General features: G+C 44.0%; 1 protein-coding gene across 1 annotated transcript; it reads right to left on the bottom strand.

Annotated features, from left to right (window-relative positions):
* Positions 1–1350: 1350 nt before the first annotated feature.
* On the bottom strand, positions 1351–12451 carry LOC100276178 (uncharacterized). Its single transcript, NM_001150027.2, has 4 exons — positions 12062–12451; positions 11734–11958; positions 2054–2079; positions 1351–1977 (listed from the first exon to the last, which is right to left on the bottom strand). The coding sequence occupies exons 1-4, from the start codon at positions 12413–12415 to the stop codon at positions 1725–1727; spliced, it is 858 nt and encodes a 285-aa protein (NP_001143499.1). The 5' UTR covers positions 12416–12451; the 3' UTR covers positions 1351–1724.
* Between the last annotated feature and the right edge of the window lie 2443 nt (positions 12452–14894).

Here is a 14894-nt window from a genome sequence, read left to right as displayed (position 1 = left end):
GGCTTTGTTCTTTAAAGCCGGGTGTGACAGACACGCTTCGGGAAAAAGATTATCTGAAGAAAAGATTTTTAAAGCTAAACACTATGCCCGAGAACTGAAGTACCCGAAAGGGGCCTTAGTGTTCAATGGCACAAACGAAGATGACTTCTTATACTGCCTCCCAAACAACAAAGAATTATCTGTCTGCGGTAGATGGCCAGAAGTATGGGGTTCCCGAAGCTTGAAGCTGGCCTCTGCGCCATGTCGAAGGACGATCTTGCGAATAGCCTCGCATATGTTTTTGTTGGGTATGTTTGTAATTTCCTACGAAGTTATTCATCTTCCCTATAAATATGTGAATGGTGCCCTACATAAATTCACCTTTTGAGGGCCTAAAGCTTCATTGCGATTAGCCTTCGAAGCATCTTCGAGCTTACTTGTGCAAAGAAGCCGAAGGTATGTTTATAAACTTGTTTAATACAAAGGAAGATGGAATAAAAAAACTATGGCATGTGAGATGAGTCTCATTTTGTTGTCCGTCGTCCTTTCATTCCCATTATGTAGGGGCACCAACGAAGATTAGTAAGGACCTTGCGCGGTTCTTAATACCTCGGTAAAAAAGCCCGTTGTGTCAACGGGGGTTTACATCTCTATCTTATTTAAGCTTTCGCACTTATATTGTTTTCTTTAGTTGTGTACTTTACCATTCCTAGCTTAGAATATAGGTTAGTTGGTAGGACCTTAACTTAGGTTACATACTCCGCATAGGTTGTGTTTAAAAGGTAAAATTAGAGGCTAATTTAGAGCGAGTAAAATAGAAGTCCTAATCCACCCCTCTTAAGCGTCAACGTTCCTTTCAAGGGCCGATGTTTAGGGCAGCACTATTTGTCGTCATAGTCTAGTGCACTAGTTCCAATGTCCTAGCGTCCTTCTCCTCGTTCCTGCATAGCTAGGATATGTGGGGGTTTCGATGGGTGATGCAGTGGGTGCACTTGGCTAAACCAATGACATGGTTAGAGGAGAATACGCGGACACTAAAGGGCACAAGTTGATTAGGACCTACGTAATATAGGGGCTAGTGTTTACAAAGGCAGGAAGCATTGACTTCCGTGCCGATGCTACCACTATTTATACAGCGTCCTTGTGATCTGAGATAAGGATTTACGCTCCCAATCACGGCGCGAATCAGTTAGAAGAAGATAGACTCAAGCTCAGTCTCCTTGACCATGCCAGAGAACACATGTCCAGCAAGAACGACCACAACTAGAACTGAGCCTTAGTCCTATGCTTTGGCAGCTACACAGTAGCCCATATAAAAAACGATCCTGATCCGGGCAAGCCTTCGACATTCCCACATAAATCCAACGACAGTCCTGAGAAATACCGGCCAAGCCTTTGACATTCCCACATAAATCCAACGACAGTCCTGAGAAATACCAACTCAACTAGAGGTACTTCCACTAATCATAGAATATATTTTATAACAAACATATTTAATGATATAAATAATGATATTTTTAAAAAAACATAATCAAACTTAAGACAATTTAACTTAGCTCAAATCTAGAATTGAGTTCTCTTCTTTTTTTTGGACGGATTTTGGACGGAATACTAGCATAATTGAAACTCTCGAGTTGAGATCGCTCTCATCAGATTTTTCAGCTAATAATGAGAAGGAATGCTTAAAATGATTTCATCAGATATGTACCCTCAGATCTCAGATTTTGGCTGTCTGGATTACATGTCTAGCTCTGCTTCTCTGCTGAGTTTTTACTTTTGTCAGTGACTTGCATGTCACTACTGTCTGATTCCCTGCTACTTGTGGAGCTATCAGATGATGCCAGTGTATTAGATTGTTCACTAATCTTCCCTGTGGAAGAGCTGGAGTCATCGTCCATGATTGATTGTAAAGTGAGTTGGAGGGAATACAAAACTAATCCCACCGCATTGATTCCAAAGACAGAAGTTGCTAGGTAGCACAGCCCAGTGACAATTGTTCTGTAAAGAGCAGTATTAGTGGACTAAGGTCTAGGAATCCAGCTTAGAACAAATAGCAAAATGTATCGATACACACCTTATTGTGATTGTAATCTGACGAACCTGAAAAGGGAAAACTGCATTCTATTAGATAATGTGTAAGATAGCTATACCGAACTAGTTATCCAGAATGTCACAGGCCTAAATAGCCAAGGCGGGCTAAGGAGGTGTTGGCCCCAAGTCCAAAACTTAGGATCACTTGCATGTCAAATATAAGGTGAGATGCATCTATTGAGATTAAGCAAGAATATTGATACTCCCTCTGTATCAAAATATAGTTCTTTCTAGACCTCTTTTTTTCGTCCACGTTCGAATAAATGATAATAAATATAGATATACATACAAATTATATTTAAAGGTTAATTAATGAATAGATGTTTAGTCTAAAACGAATCATATTTTGTAACCAAGGAAGTATTAACCAAGAATAATATAGGGAAAACCCTATTCCACACCTCTCCCTCTCTCTAGCCACTGCCGCTCCTACGCCCCCCATCTCTCCGGCGAGCCCCAGGCAGCCGCTCCTCCCTTCTAATTCCCCTCAAATTACCCCCAAAACTAAGGCGGGTGACATAGCATACTCAAAACAGCACAAAACAAAATACATTTTACTGTACCTGTATGATGCACATTATTTTGCATTAAACAAACCATCTATTTTAAATTCTCAATTTATAGACAAATACATATTCACAAAACCAACACAATTTATAGACAATACATATTCACAAAAAGAACACAATTTCTAATCAAGGAATAATATTCTGTTGGGACATTCGGCACACTAGATGAGGTGTTTTTATCTAATATGGAAAAAGTGCAAAGCGTACATGGCTGCCCCATATTTCCAAGGCATGTGGTGACCACTTTATCTGGTGAATTTTCTTGTCCAACATCGCAACAAAAATCTAGATCACACTTACATATCTGCAATTTATTACATTAAAACTGCACAACTTGCAACTGTTAAGGCCCATTAGACCCATCCTATTGCTAAGGCTATTGGCCTCTATATATACTACAGTCCCCTATGGACGGAGGATTATTCTATCAATCCCAAGGTGGGATATGATTGGGACTGGCCGTCGCCGTAGAGCTTCCCCTCGCCTCTAGGAAACCTTGCGCTTACCTTCAACCACTACCACTTCGGCTCCTGTGCTTTCTGCTGCATTAGCATCTATTGTGTCCTTCGTCTTGGTCACCTGTGTAGATCTCGTTTGTCTACTCTAATAAAGTCATGTTGTTTAGGTCATACACTTGTTGAGTCTAGTTTTCAGCGTAAGGGTTGTCATCTTGGAACATAGATATAGCTTCCATATTTTACTAATGACTCTCATTCTGCTAGACCTTTTGATATGATTTACTCTGATGTTTCGGGTCCTGCACAATTTGTTTCAAAAGATGATTATAAATATTATGTCATTTTTATCGATGATCGTTCTCGTTATGCCTGGGTTTACTTCATGAAACGCTGCTCTAAGTTGTTTTCCATTTACAAGTCTTTTGCATCCATGGTTCACACCCAGTTTTTTGCTCCTATTAAAATTTTTCGCCCTGACTCTGGTGGTGAATATTTATCTGACAATTTTCGTCATTTTTTACCTCAGAGGGTACGCTTGCTTAACTTCCTTGTCCTGGTGCTCATGCTCAAAACGGTGTTGCTGAACGTGAACATCGTCATGTCATAGAGACTGCACACATTCTTTTGATATCATCCTTTGTTCCTTCGCATTTTTGGGTTGAAGATGTTTCTACGGCGGTCTATCTCATCAATGAACAACCGTCATCAAAACTATCTGACAAACACCTGGTGAAGTTCTTTTTGGGACTTCTCCACGATATAATCATCTTCGTGTTTTTGGATGCACATGTTATGTTTTGTTAGCACCCCGCAAACGAACCAAATTGACTGCTCAATCTATTGAGTGTGTTTTCCTTGGCTATAGTCATGAGCATAAAGGCTATCGGTGTTACAACCCATCTTCTCGTCGCATTCGTATTTCACGTGATGTGAGTTTTAATGAAAATCGTCCCTTCTACAATTCGTCTACCCACTCATACTTTCCCACCGAGTCCACCTCCTTCCTATGTCTTCCTCACATTCCTGATCCTTCCTCTGTGCCACAATCTTATCCTATAACCACATCGAATGTTCAACAATGTTCTCCTATAACCACACCTAATATTCTTATTCCTACTACACCACATACTTCCACAACATCTTCATCTTACTCCTCTAAGCCACCTGCCACCAAAACATATATTTGTCGTTCCAACTCTATCCCCGCGGCTAGTCTTGATGCAAAACCTATTGCAGATACTTATTCTAACAATCATGAGTATCCTATTGTTTCTAATCAGGGACATTGTCTTCATGGTCGAGGCAATATTGAACCTCCAGATCGTTATGGTTTTCCACGTGCTACTACAGTCATTGTTGAACCATCTTCTTATCAAGAGGCTTCTAGTATCTCTGAGTGGCAACTTGCTATGCTTGAGGAATTGGCTGCTCTAAAATGCACTGGTACATGGGATATTGGTCCTTTACCCTCGAATGTTATCCCCATCACATGCAAATGGGTCTTCAAAGTTATGACAAAATATGATGGTTCCATTGAGCGATACAAAAGCTCGTCTCATGGCTCGTAGTTTCCAACAGACTCAGGGGATTAATTATGATGAGAATTTTGCACTAGTTACCCATACGACTATTGTTCTTACTTTGATTATTGTTGCAACCTCATCCTCTTGGACTATTTCTCATATGGATGTCAAAAATGTTTTTTTCATGGTGATTTGCATGGAGAAGTTTATATGCAACCACCACCTGGTGTTGATGCTCCCTTAGGGCAGGTTTGCCATCTTCATCGTGCCTTATATAGCCTAAAACAGGCCCCTCATGCCTGGTTTGAGAGATTCATTTCTATAATCAAGGCTGCTGGTTTTTCTTCTAGTGATCATGATCTAGCATTATTTATTTATGATCTAGCATTAACAGTACGAGAAAGCACCAACAACACGTGAAAGCACCAGCAGTACAAGACTCGAAAAAAGGTAGACAAACATGGCGCCCTAGCTGACAGACGTGACATTGGACATTATTCGCGACATTACCGCGTGGGATGGCGAGAGAAATAGTGAGTTTGGACAAGACGTCAACTCCAGGATGACCGAGGTGACAGTACCAAGTAGTAGGGCAACTGCAACCAAGACACACAGTGTGGCAAGAGGACGAGCAGCAGGTAGGCACAAGGTGTAGAGGGATCCGAAGCTATTGCACCTAACGACCACGTTCCTAGAATACAGATCCTTCACAGAAACACCAAACGGGTCAAATTCCATGGAACAACGATTATCAGTGGTGAAATGGCGAACAGAAAGAAGATTATCAACGATGTCGGGTGTGAGCAAAATATTATTAAGATTCAATGGGCTGGGAAGAACCGAGTCGCCTTCTGAGGTGACTGGTAGAGTGGACCCATTGCCAACAATGATAGATGAAGGGCAGGCTGAATTTGGGGGTCGAAAGAGAGATGTTACTAGTGTCAAGTGTCGTATGATTGGACGCGCCAGAGTCGACCACCGAGTCGGTCATAGCTGGCGAATGAAGGGCGACCGTGCGGAACGAGTTTGCCAGCGACTGCTGGTCCCAAGTACCTATCCAAGGTGTCCAGGGAGCCAGCGCAGGAGATGACGGCATTCCAGGCATCTGCAGCGGAGGTGGCAGTGTTGGGCGAAGCATAGGGCCAGCAAACTGTCCACCAGGGAGGGCACTAGGGCCACCAGTGAACTGCCCAGCAGGAAGGACACCATAGATCTGCAGGGTTGCTGTGGACGAGCCCCCCTAGTCGGATCGGGCCCCATAGAAATGGCCCTAGACCAAGGATTGTAGAAGGACGACTAGTCGTGAGGCGCTGGGGCCCTCTGCCTTCCCCCTGCCCTTCCCCTTCCCTTTACGCTTACTGGGACGGGTAGAGCTAGAGAGTGCAGGGGGGTGTTGCTGCTGCAGCAGGGTTGTCACGGGTGTCGAGGTCGGCGTAGGAGTGGTCGTCGGCTACTGTTGCTGACGAGTGTAGAAGACGGATGTCGACTCTGAGTTGTCCCCAACCAGAGTAAGTTATTCGAGGAGAAGATCGTTCCGAATAGCTTGAAATGTGGGGAATGGGACTGTACGCTTGACAAACGTCTTGAGATGGTCGAAGCGTTTGCTCAGCCCGCGAAGGAGGTTGAGGACGAGTGACGATCCGAGACATCGTGACTGAGGTCTCGAAGGGCGTCGGCCATTGTCTTCATCTTTCAATAGTAGTCCCTGACGCTGAGGTCCCCCTGCATGAACATGTGAAATTGTGCCTCCAAGTGAAGTATGCGGGTTTCATGTTGTCCGAGAAACTGGTTCTCGATGGCAAGCCATGCCTGGAGCGTCATGTTCGAGGGCTCGTGAATGATCTCCATCAAGTCATTGGAGATGGTGCCAAGTAACCAGGACAAAACGATGTCGTTGAATTGGTACCGATACGTGGAGGGGTCGACGTGGTCAGAGGTGACATGATCGTCGAGGGCATACCGGCGTAGAGTGAGCAATAGCAGATCACGCCACCGAGCGTAGACAATACTCGGGGATATGGGTTCAAGAATGATCGTCACAAGGGAGCAAACGTTCTGAACGACCGTGGCTTGAGCGTGAAGGTGAGAGGCGACGTCCACGGCCCGCTTCTACGTAGCGGCCAAATCCTGTTCGAGACCGTCGAGGACCTCCTTCTCCCAGGACAGGGCGGCGGACTGCTCTCGTCGGCGAACATCGGAGACGATCTATTGTGCCACGACAAGGGTGGCAGACTGGCAGCGAGGGCGTCCTTCAGCAAGCGCGCGACTTCCTCCTTTTCAGCGCTCGTTAGGCCAAATGTGGTGTTGTCGGCCATTGCTGGGGGCATGGCCGAGACGGCGGCTGATTAGGCGATGGCTACAGTGGATGGGTGAGCAGAAGCGAAACCTAGGTCTCGTGATACCATGATAGAGGATATACTGCCATGTATTAGTGTTGTATTGATTGAGAGAACAATACACATATATAGGCAATATCCCTGGAGGCGCCAGGGGAAACTCCTCCCTAGGGCCGGCGCATAGAAGGTGCGGCACGGAAAGCAATGGGTGGCGTAGCACCTAGGCTAGGCCATAGACGCGCAGGAGTTGGCACAGCCCAAACCAGAGGACAAGAATATAAATATTCTAACAAGTTTCACTTGATCAAACTCAACGCTTCAGATCCTCCACTTTCACCTTGAGTTTGAGGGGGTGTTAAAACCCATTAGGCCCATACTATTCCTAAGGCTGTTGGTGTCGGTGTTTTGTGTCCGACCGCACACCCGGGGTTGCCCTTGTGGTGCTTTTGGGTAGGACGGTGTCGCAGATTGTGACTCGATGGTTCGTGCTTCAGCACGAGGGAAACACACGAGTTTTAGCAGGTTTGGGCCTCCTTAAGGAGCGTAATACCCTACTTCCTAGGGTGGTTTGCTGTATGGAGATGAGGTTACAGGTTGTGACTGCTAAGCTGATGGGGTGTTGATGAGATGATAATGGTAGGGGGCCTGGCCTTATATACACGACCAGAGGGGGCTCTCCCGCACAAATGTTGATTGTGATATCCCTACTTATCTCCTAATTAGTAGCAAACAGCCTTCCACTATCTCGAGGAAAATCCGGTGCTCCCATGCCGAGCTATCGCCGGTGATTTAGGGTGTCGGGTGCGCGGAACCAATCCGGCCCGACATACTTGCACCTATGTCGCGGCTAACTCGGACGTGGGCCTCTTTCGCATCTGGACCGGCCTACTTCCGCTGATTCCATTTGCTCGGCCCATAGCGGGACACTTCAAAGGGGCAACTGTCGTGTGGCCCCCGGGCGAAATTTTGCCCTCGTGTGGACCCGGGGGATACCCCACAGTTGGCCTCTACATATACTACAGTCCCCTATGGACAGAAGATTAATCTATCAATCCCAAGGTTAGTAACAGCAACCTGATGCTGAGCAGCTAATCCTACCTTCATTTTTGAACAATATTTATCCCAGTTTTGAATATTAAGTTTGGTTGTGTTCAATCTACCCAAACCACAACTGGTACTTGGCTTTATGGGCTAATAGAGGGTAATTGTAGCATCCGAAACAGGAATAGGGGACATCCAGACCAAGGTCAAAAAGGTAGATCCATATCATGCTCATTTCAAATATTTGCCTAAATAAATATATCTAATTTTATGACATGGGCAACCGACACATATTTCAGTGGAACCAATAAAATTGAATACTCCAAGATTGGTTTATGTCACAATTACAAGATTGTTGTTTCTATTTTCTAATTCAACACACTACAAGAAAGCACAAAGCAGTTTCAAATATGCTACACATATGACTGAAATGTATGGCCAATTTCGCCTTGATGGCTCAATGTGTTGGATTGATTGTGCTAGTCGGAATGGAATCATATGTACAGCATGGTTTGTTGCAAAGAAAGTTTAATGATGTAAACATATAAATTAAAAGTTATCTTGCTGAGAAGCATACTAAAAGGAATAGAAGACATCTACCAAGAACATCAAAAAGGCAGATCGATATCAAACTCATTTCAAATAATTGCCTAATAAATACATATATTTAATTTTATGGCACGACCAAACAGCACATATTTTAGTCAAACTAGTAAAATTGAAACATCCAAGGTTGCTTTACGGGCTTATGGCACGATTATAAGATGGTTGTTTCTTATTTGATACCACTCCAAGAAAACACGATGTAGCCCTTTTCAGTGACTACATTAAGGTAAAAAAAATGCTATACATTTGAAAGAAACGTATGACCAAGGTTCCAATAAGCGCTAGGCGCTAAGCAGCTAGGCACTAAGCCACCAGTAAACGCCTAGGGTGCCTAAACACATTAAATGTGATTAAGCATTTATACACTAGCTACATGTATAAATGGGACACTTTGTGATCAAAAGGGGGCTGCCTCATCCTATTAGATGTCCACTTTGTGATCAACAACAGGAAACAATTGATCACCTGCTGGTTAACTGTGTATTCGCCAGGGAGTTTTGGTTCCATGTGCTCAATAAAGTCAATCTTCAAAGCTTGTCTCCACAGCTTCATAATCGGGGGTTTATGGCTTGGTGGGAGTAGGTTTCTATGCAGATTTCCGGGATTGCGCAGAAGGGGATCAACTCGTTGATAATCCTTGGAGCTTGGACATTGTGGAAGCATAGAAATAGGAGTGTCTTTGACAGTTTTCCTCCTAATATGGGCGCTGGTATCTCCCGGTTCAATCAGGAGTTGGAGAGGTGGGCTTTGGCTGGAGCTAGGGTTCTCTCCCTGCTTACTATATATAATGCGTAGCTCTCCTACGCTTTCAACAAAAAAACACTACCTACATGTCAGAAGATTTAGTTGCTTCAATGTGAAAGAGTAAATAGAAAAGGAAGAGCAATACCATAACAGCCCACTCGGCACAGAAAGGGAGGCAGCCCACTAGCCTATCTAAATGTTATAACATCCAATGATGCCCTACCAGGCTACCACCACCATAGGCATAGGAAATCCTCGTTCTCACCAAGCTGTGTCGCCGCTCCTTTGCTCTCCTCCGCCTGCACGCCGCTGCTCCTCTGCTCTCCCCTACCTGCGCATCACTGCTCCTCTACTCCCCCACCTTTACGTCACTCCTCCACTGGCACGTCCTTGTCCATCGCTTACCTCTACACCTGCGCGAAACCAAGTGACTTGGACACCAATAGGGCCCCTTTCCAAACCTCTAGAGCTAATTGTTAGTTAGCTAATAAGTTCTTCGCTGATTTTAGCTGGGTTGAAGTAGCTAACAACTAATGGCTACTTTGAGTATATAGCTAACAATTAGCTGGTTCATTACCTGACCCATTCTAAACCTCTCCGCTAATTTTAGTTGCTAACTATTAGTTTTAGAGGTTTAGAACGGGGCCTAGGTAGGCACAAATGGAATCATAGTGCAAAGAACCAATTTTCCATTCTAATGACCTAATCTTGTCTCTTCTCTTCCTTTCTTCACTATCCATGGGTCCTGACAGTTCATGTCATGTTTAATTGGATGCCTTTGACCTAGGCGACACGCTAGGCCTCCTAGCGCTTAAGCTCGCCTAAGCAAGTGTTTAACAATGTTTTTTTTTAACATTGCATATGACGGTTTGGTCCATTCCTTGATGGCTCAATGTGCTGCCTTGATTGTGCTAGTTGGAATGGAGTCAAATGCATAGTACGGTTTGTTGCACATAAAGTGTTATAATGTAAACATATAAAGTAAAAAGTTATATTGCTTGACAAAATTCGAAATGTTAACATTGAAACATCCAAAGTATAAAGATCTGAGAAGGAACACCACCTAGTCGGGTCAAACCCTGACACACACAGCACAAAACAAACTCCCATGATTTTCATGATGTAAATTCCGGCGAGCACTCAACGCCGGCTGCTAGAACGGGCAGCATTTTTCATATGCTTTACTTGAATATAAAGAGAAGAACTCCTAATTGTGACAGTGATCAGCCCTACATGCGCGGCATGCTGCTCGACTGATCGTGTCATCCACATCCAAAGCGCACCGCACATCCTCCTAGAGACCTAGACATGCTCTGCACTACAACTGGGCATGTGCGGCATGAGCTTGCATGCATCAAGCACCACATATGTCCACATCCAGAAAACTGGGCATGCTTATTTGACCCCATGGTGACACACGCGTGTGTAAAGGATTACGGACAACATATCGGTCTACATGGTTGGCTGCATGGGGCCAAATCAGGCCCATGGCCTGTGTTTCTCTCAGTTTGGATGCCTGCACAAGCGTCGGAGCCTATCCCCGCAGGTGCAAAAAGCAACCGACAGCCTACATAAGTGGATACAGTTTTTTTTTTTTTGACATTTCTAGCAAGTCAGGCCTGTGGTATATGCCCTATGTGCATTGTGCACCATCTAATGACTGAATCAGCGTATGATTATTGTATACTAAATGTTTTTTTTCCACATGACGCAACCCCATTTCCATTAAGCAAACGGAAATACATGAGTCTGTATATTAAATGGTATTAACATATTTCGAGGATATTAAGATTTAATAAGATAAAATAAGAATCATTAAAGTATATTTATCCAAACATAGGTCATGTTTGTTTCCTTCCAAGATTATATAATCTAGCTTATAGATTATATAAGCACCTAATGACTTGCTTATGGACTACCATAATCTAGGTATCTAGATTATATAATCCACCTAATAATTTGTGTTGTTTGTTTGTCTGTTAACATATGTAAGCTGGATTATATAATCTAGAAAGTAAACAAACAGGGCCTAAATATCTCAATAACACATGTTTATCCACTTTTGTCTCATGTGTTATATTTCTTCTCAATCAGGCTCAATATATGCATCAATCGTCCTCAGCCTGTTCTGTCATCTGTGGCACTATATGAGCCAGGCCAAGTCTCACAGGCAACCAATCATGCCCATCATAGCTCACGAAATGCTAGTTGAATTGTCTTTTCACTCAAGAGTAGCAAGTACGACCGTCCTACTTAATTGCCAATTTCTAGAAACAAACAATCGCAAGTACATAGGCCATTTCGTTATCGAAATCCCCGATTATAATGACAATGTCAGTGTTTAGTAAACTAAGAAACGACAAGAACAAGACTGTGAAGAGCTGACCGAGAAGCTGTCGGAGATGGTCTGACGGTTGAGCGCAGCCTCGACTGTGGTGCTGAACTTGTAGAGGATGAGTGCGATGACCCCCGCCGCAATCCCGCCGAGCAGAGCCTGGATGGGCGAAGTTGCCTTCTCGGTCTCGATCGGTGAGGCGCTCATCAATCTCAGCCTCTCCAGGGCCTCCTCGGTGAGATTGTTGGGCTTCTTCAACCCGCTCGACCGCACTCTCTGTCGCAATCAATTAACCACGCCAAGAAACTCATCACACTTCTGTTGAAAAGCATATGCGGTGTGATGTAGATAGAGGATGAAATCGGTGGAGATATATTACGAGCTCCTTGGCGCGGCGGGCGCGGCGGCGGAGGGCGCGGAAGAGGAAGACCGAGATGGCGCCGGTGAGGAGGAGACTGGTGGCAGTCTGGAGCGGGGTGGGATTGTCATCAGTCGAGAAGAGCGTCGGAGCGCGGAGCTCCACGGGTCCCTGACCTTCGGCTTCCACAGCGCCGGCGTCAGGGGGCTCTGACTCCGCCGCGGAGACAGGTAGCGGAGGCCGCACTTCAGCTTCGGCGCGGATGGCGGTGGGGCGGCGGACGCGATGGCAGAGGAGAGAGAAGGATGACGAAAGGGGGAGAGATGGCGATAGGAAGTGGAGGTGGACGCTAGCTGAGCAGTGGAGCGGCACCATGGTGGCAGTGGAGCTGAGTGGTATGGGGTTTGGGATAAGGATAATGGTGTGGAATTTTTCTTTTCAAATAAGATAAAAAAAATCAGTAACCATAATGGATTGATCCAAATATTTCTTCATAATTTCTTAAAGCTTTAAATTAATTTTAATTTAAAAATAAATAAAAATAAAGTTAGATCCTAACTTGATTTGATCCTTAAATTTTATAGTATAAAATTTAGAGTTTATTATCACCTTACACGCGTGTTGGTTCATTTTATTTTTTTCTTCTTCCTTCGTGCAATTGAGCGCCCACCACCAGTCACGCCCCCCTCGCCCCTTCCCCATGTGCGTGTGTTGTGGCCCATGCCCAACCGACTCATGTCCCTTCGTCCATGTCGACGACGTTGGATTGTGTTGTGTACGCACTTCCATGTGCGTGTGGCCACGTCAACACAAGGGTGATCATGTGGGCCACGCCAAGGTTGAGTTGGTCGGCTGCTCCCACCTGGAGGAACGCTCCTCTGACCAAGGGTCTGTTTGGATACACGTGCTAAACTTTAGTATCCTTTCAAGAGCTAAAGTGCTAACGGATACTAAACTTTAACGCTTCACTTTTAACATCTTTTCACACCTTTTAGCACTCATGTTTGGATCTACAAATGTTAAAATTTATAAAAAGTGTAGTGCTAAACTTTAGCACTGTGATCTAATCAGATCCCAAGTTATGTTGCCCTATGTGCAGCACCCCTTCCTCACTCGTGTGGTCGTGCCAGCCTAGGTGTGCTTTTGTGGAGGTCGTGCTAGCCAGTTGTGCCCATTGTCGGCCCTAGTGAGCCCCCATGGCAATTGTGCCCCTAGGTCCCAAGCGCCTTGTGTTGTGGGAAAGAAGAAGCCCAAGGATTTTTCTTCTAGTATGTGGAACCTAGGTGGAAGTGAGATCGTGAAAGTCGCTTAGAGGGGGTAAATAGGCGAAACCTAAATTATATGGCTTAATAACAAAATTTTGATTCCCAATTAGACGTTAGAACAAAAAGTAAATTTAATCAGAGTAAGGAGATAAGTTCTTCTTGCCACGTGTTGCTCTTTATAATTGCGGAAATAACTTGGGAGCAACACAAGTGATTAGAATGAAGATTAAAGCAAGAGAATTTAGAGAGGAAGAGAGAAAACAAATCACAAACAATCAAACACAAAAGACAGGGTGATTTATTTACCGAAGTTCGGTTTTCAAAATGAAACCTACATCTCCGTTGAGGCGTTCCAAGGGACCGAGCTCTTTCAACCCTATCAAGTGATGCCAAGATCAAACTTGAATCCTCTCGCTTTTACCATCACAACCACACTAACAAACTAGTTTAACAAGTCTTTAATTTATAGGTTCATAAGATCAACAATTCAGATTCTAAGTCTAAAATAGCTCAACTCTCGCCAAAAGAGGCTAAAACTTGGAATAGATGAACTAGCACTAGTTCTATACTTTGAATAAGTTCTAAATACCCCTAGAAACCTAATTGAGTCATCCAAAATGGTTAGAAAGCTTAGTTTCAACGAATCACCCTTTTTGAGCCCTTTTGAAACAAGGTTGAGCCAAAATAGGGAATATCGGTTAGAGAAATCAGAATGTCCAAGATTCATGACTTGGACTAATTGGATAGTATCTAGATATGTTTGTCTAAGTCATAGGAACATCTTCAAGAGCAGCCAAATCAAACTGGAGAAGGATTGGACAAGTTTACAAAATTTGGTTTGTTGTCTCACGCACCAGACTGTTTGCGCAAAGAAGGCCGAAACTTAGAATTTTCTGGCTGGCGTGCCGGACCGGTCCAATGGCTGTCTGGACCACTTACACGGAGAGGATGTAACATCTACTTCTAGCTTCAACGGTCATCTGCTGACGTGGCGCTGACGTGTCAGGTTTTGGTGTGGCACCAGACCAGTTACTGTTCCAACTACCCGTCAGAACGGTCACCTACCAAATCAGTGTCAGACGGTCTAGTGGTGTACCGGACTGGCACATAGGGGGTCCGGTGCAGTGGCGTATCCAGGATTTTATTATACGGTATGCCAGCCAAAATTTACATATACATTTGATCAAATTATTTCGGTCAAACAATTTTATAATTCAGTGATAGTTTTAAATTTGAACATTATTTGGTATTCATACACTAAATTACACAATAAATCTTATATTTAAAATTAAGTTAAAAATGATAAGTCTTAAATTTAAAAATTGAGTTAAAAATATTCTCAAACTATAATACTCCCCCTGTCCCAAAAATATAGTTCTTTCTAGCCTTTTGTCTCATTCACATTTGAATGAATGATAATGAATTGTGGCGCAATCGTCCAGATTATTTCAGCTTAAGTGTCCAAATCCCAGAGGCAGCGACACACTTAAATCAGAATAGGCTGTCAGTTCGTCAGATCAAGTCTGATAAAACCACTCAACCTGGATCGAATACTACTTCCTCACTCAAAGGTGAGACATAGAGAAATA

The sequence above is a fragment of the Zea mays genome, chromosome 5 (assembly GCF_902167145.1).
Source record: "Zea mays cultivar B73 chromosome 5, Zm-B73-REFERENCE-NAM-5.0, whole genome shotgun sequence".
NCBI classification, from domain to species: Eukaryota; Viridiplantae; Streptophyta; class Magnoliopsida; order Poales; family Poaceae; genus Zea; species Zea mays.
Note: the sequence above shows the minus strand (reverse complement) of the source record. Positions and strands in the feature narration are given on the sequence as shown.

Excerpts from the sequence above, each read along its gene's own strand:
- LOC100276178 (NM_001150027.2), bottom strand. The coding sequence starts at position 12,415 with ATGGTGCCGCTCCACTGCTCAGCTAGCGTCCACCTCCACTTCCTATCG. Across the intron at positions 11,959-12,061 it reads CCCGCCGCGCCAAGGAGCTC|AGAGTGCGGTCGAGCGGGTT; the intron begins GTAATATATCTC and ends TGATTGCGACAG. Across the intron at positions 2,080-11,733 it reads CCATCTCCGACAGCTTCTCG|GTTCGTCAGATTACAATCAC; the intron begins GTCAGCTCTTCA and ends TTCCCTTTTCAG.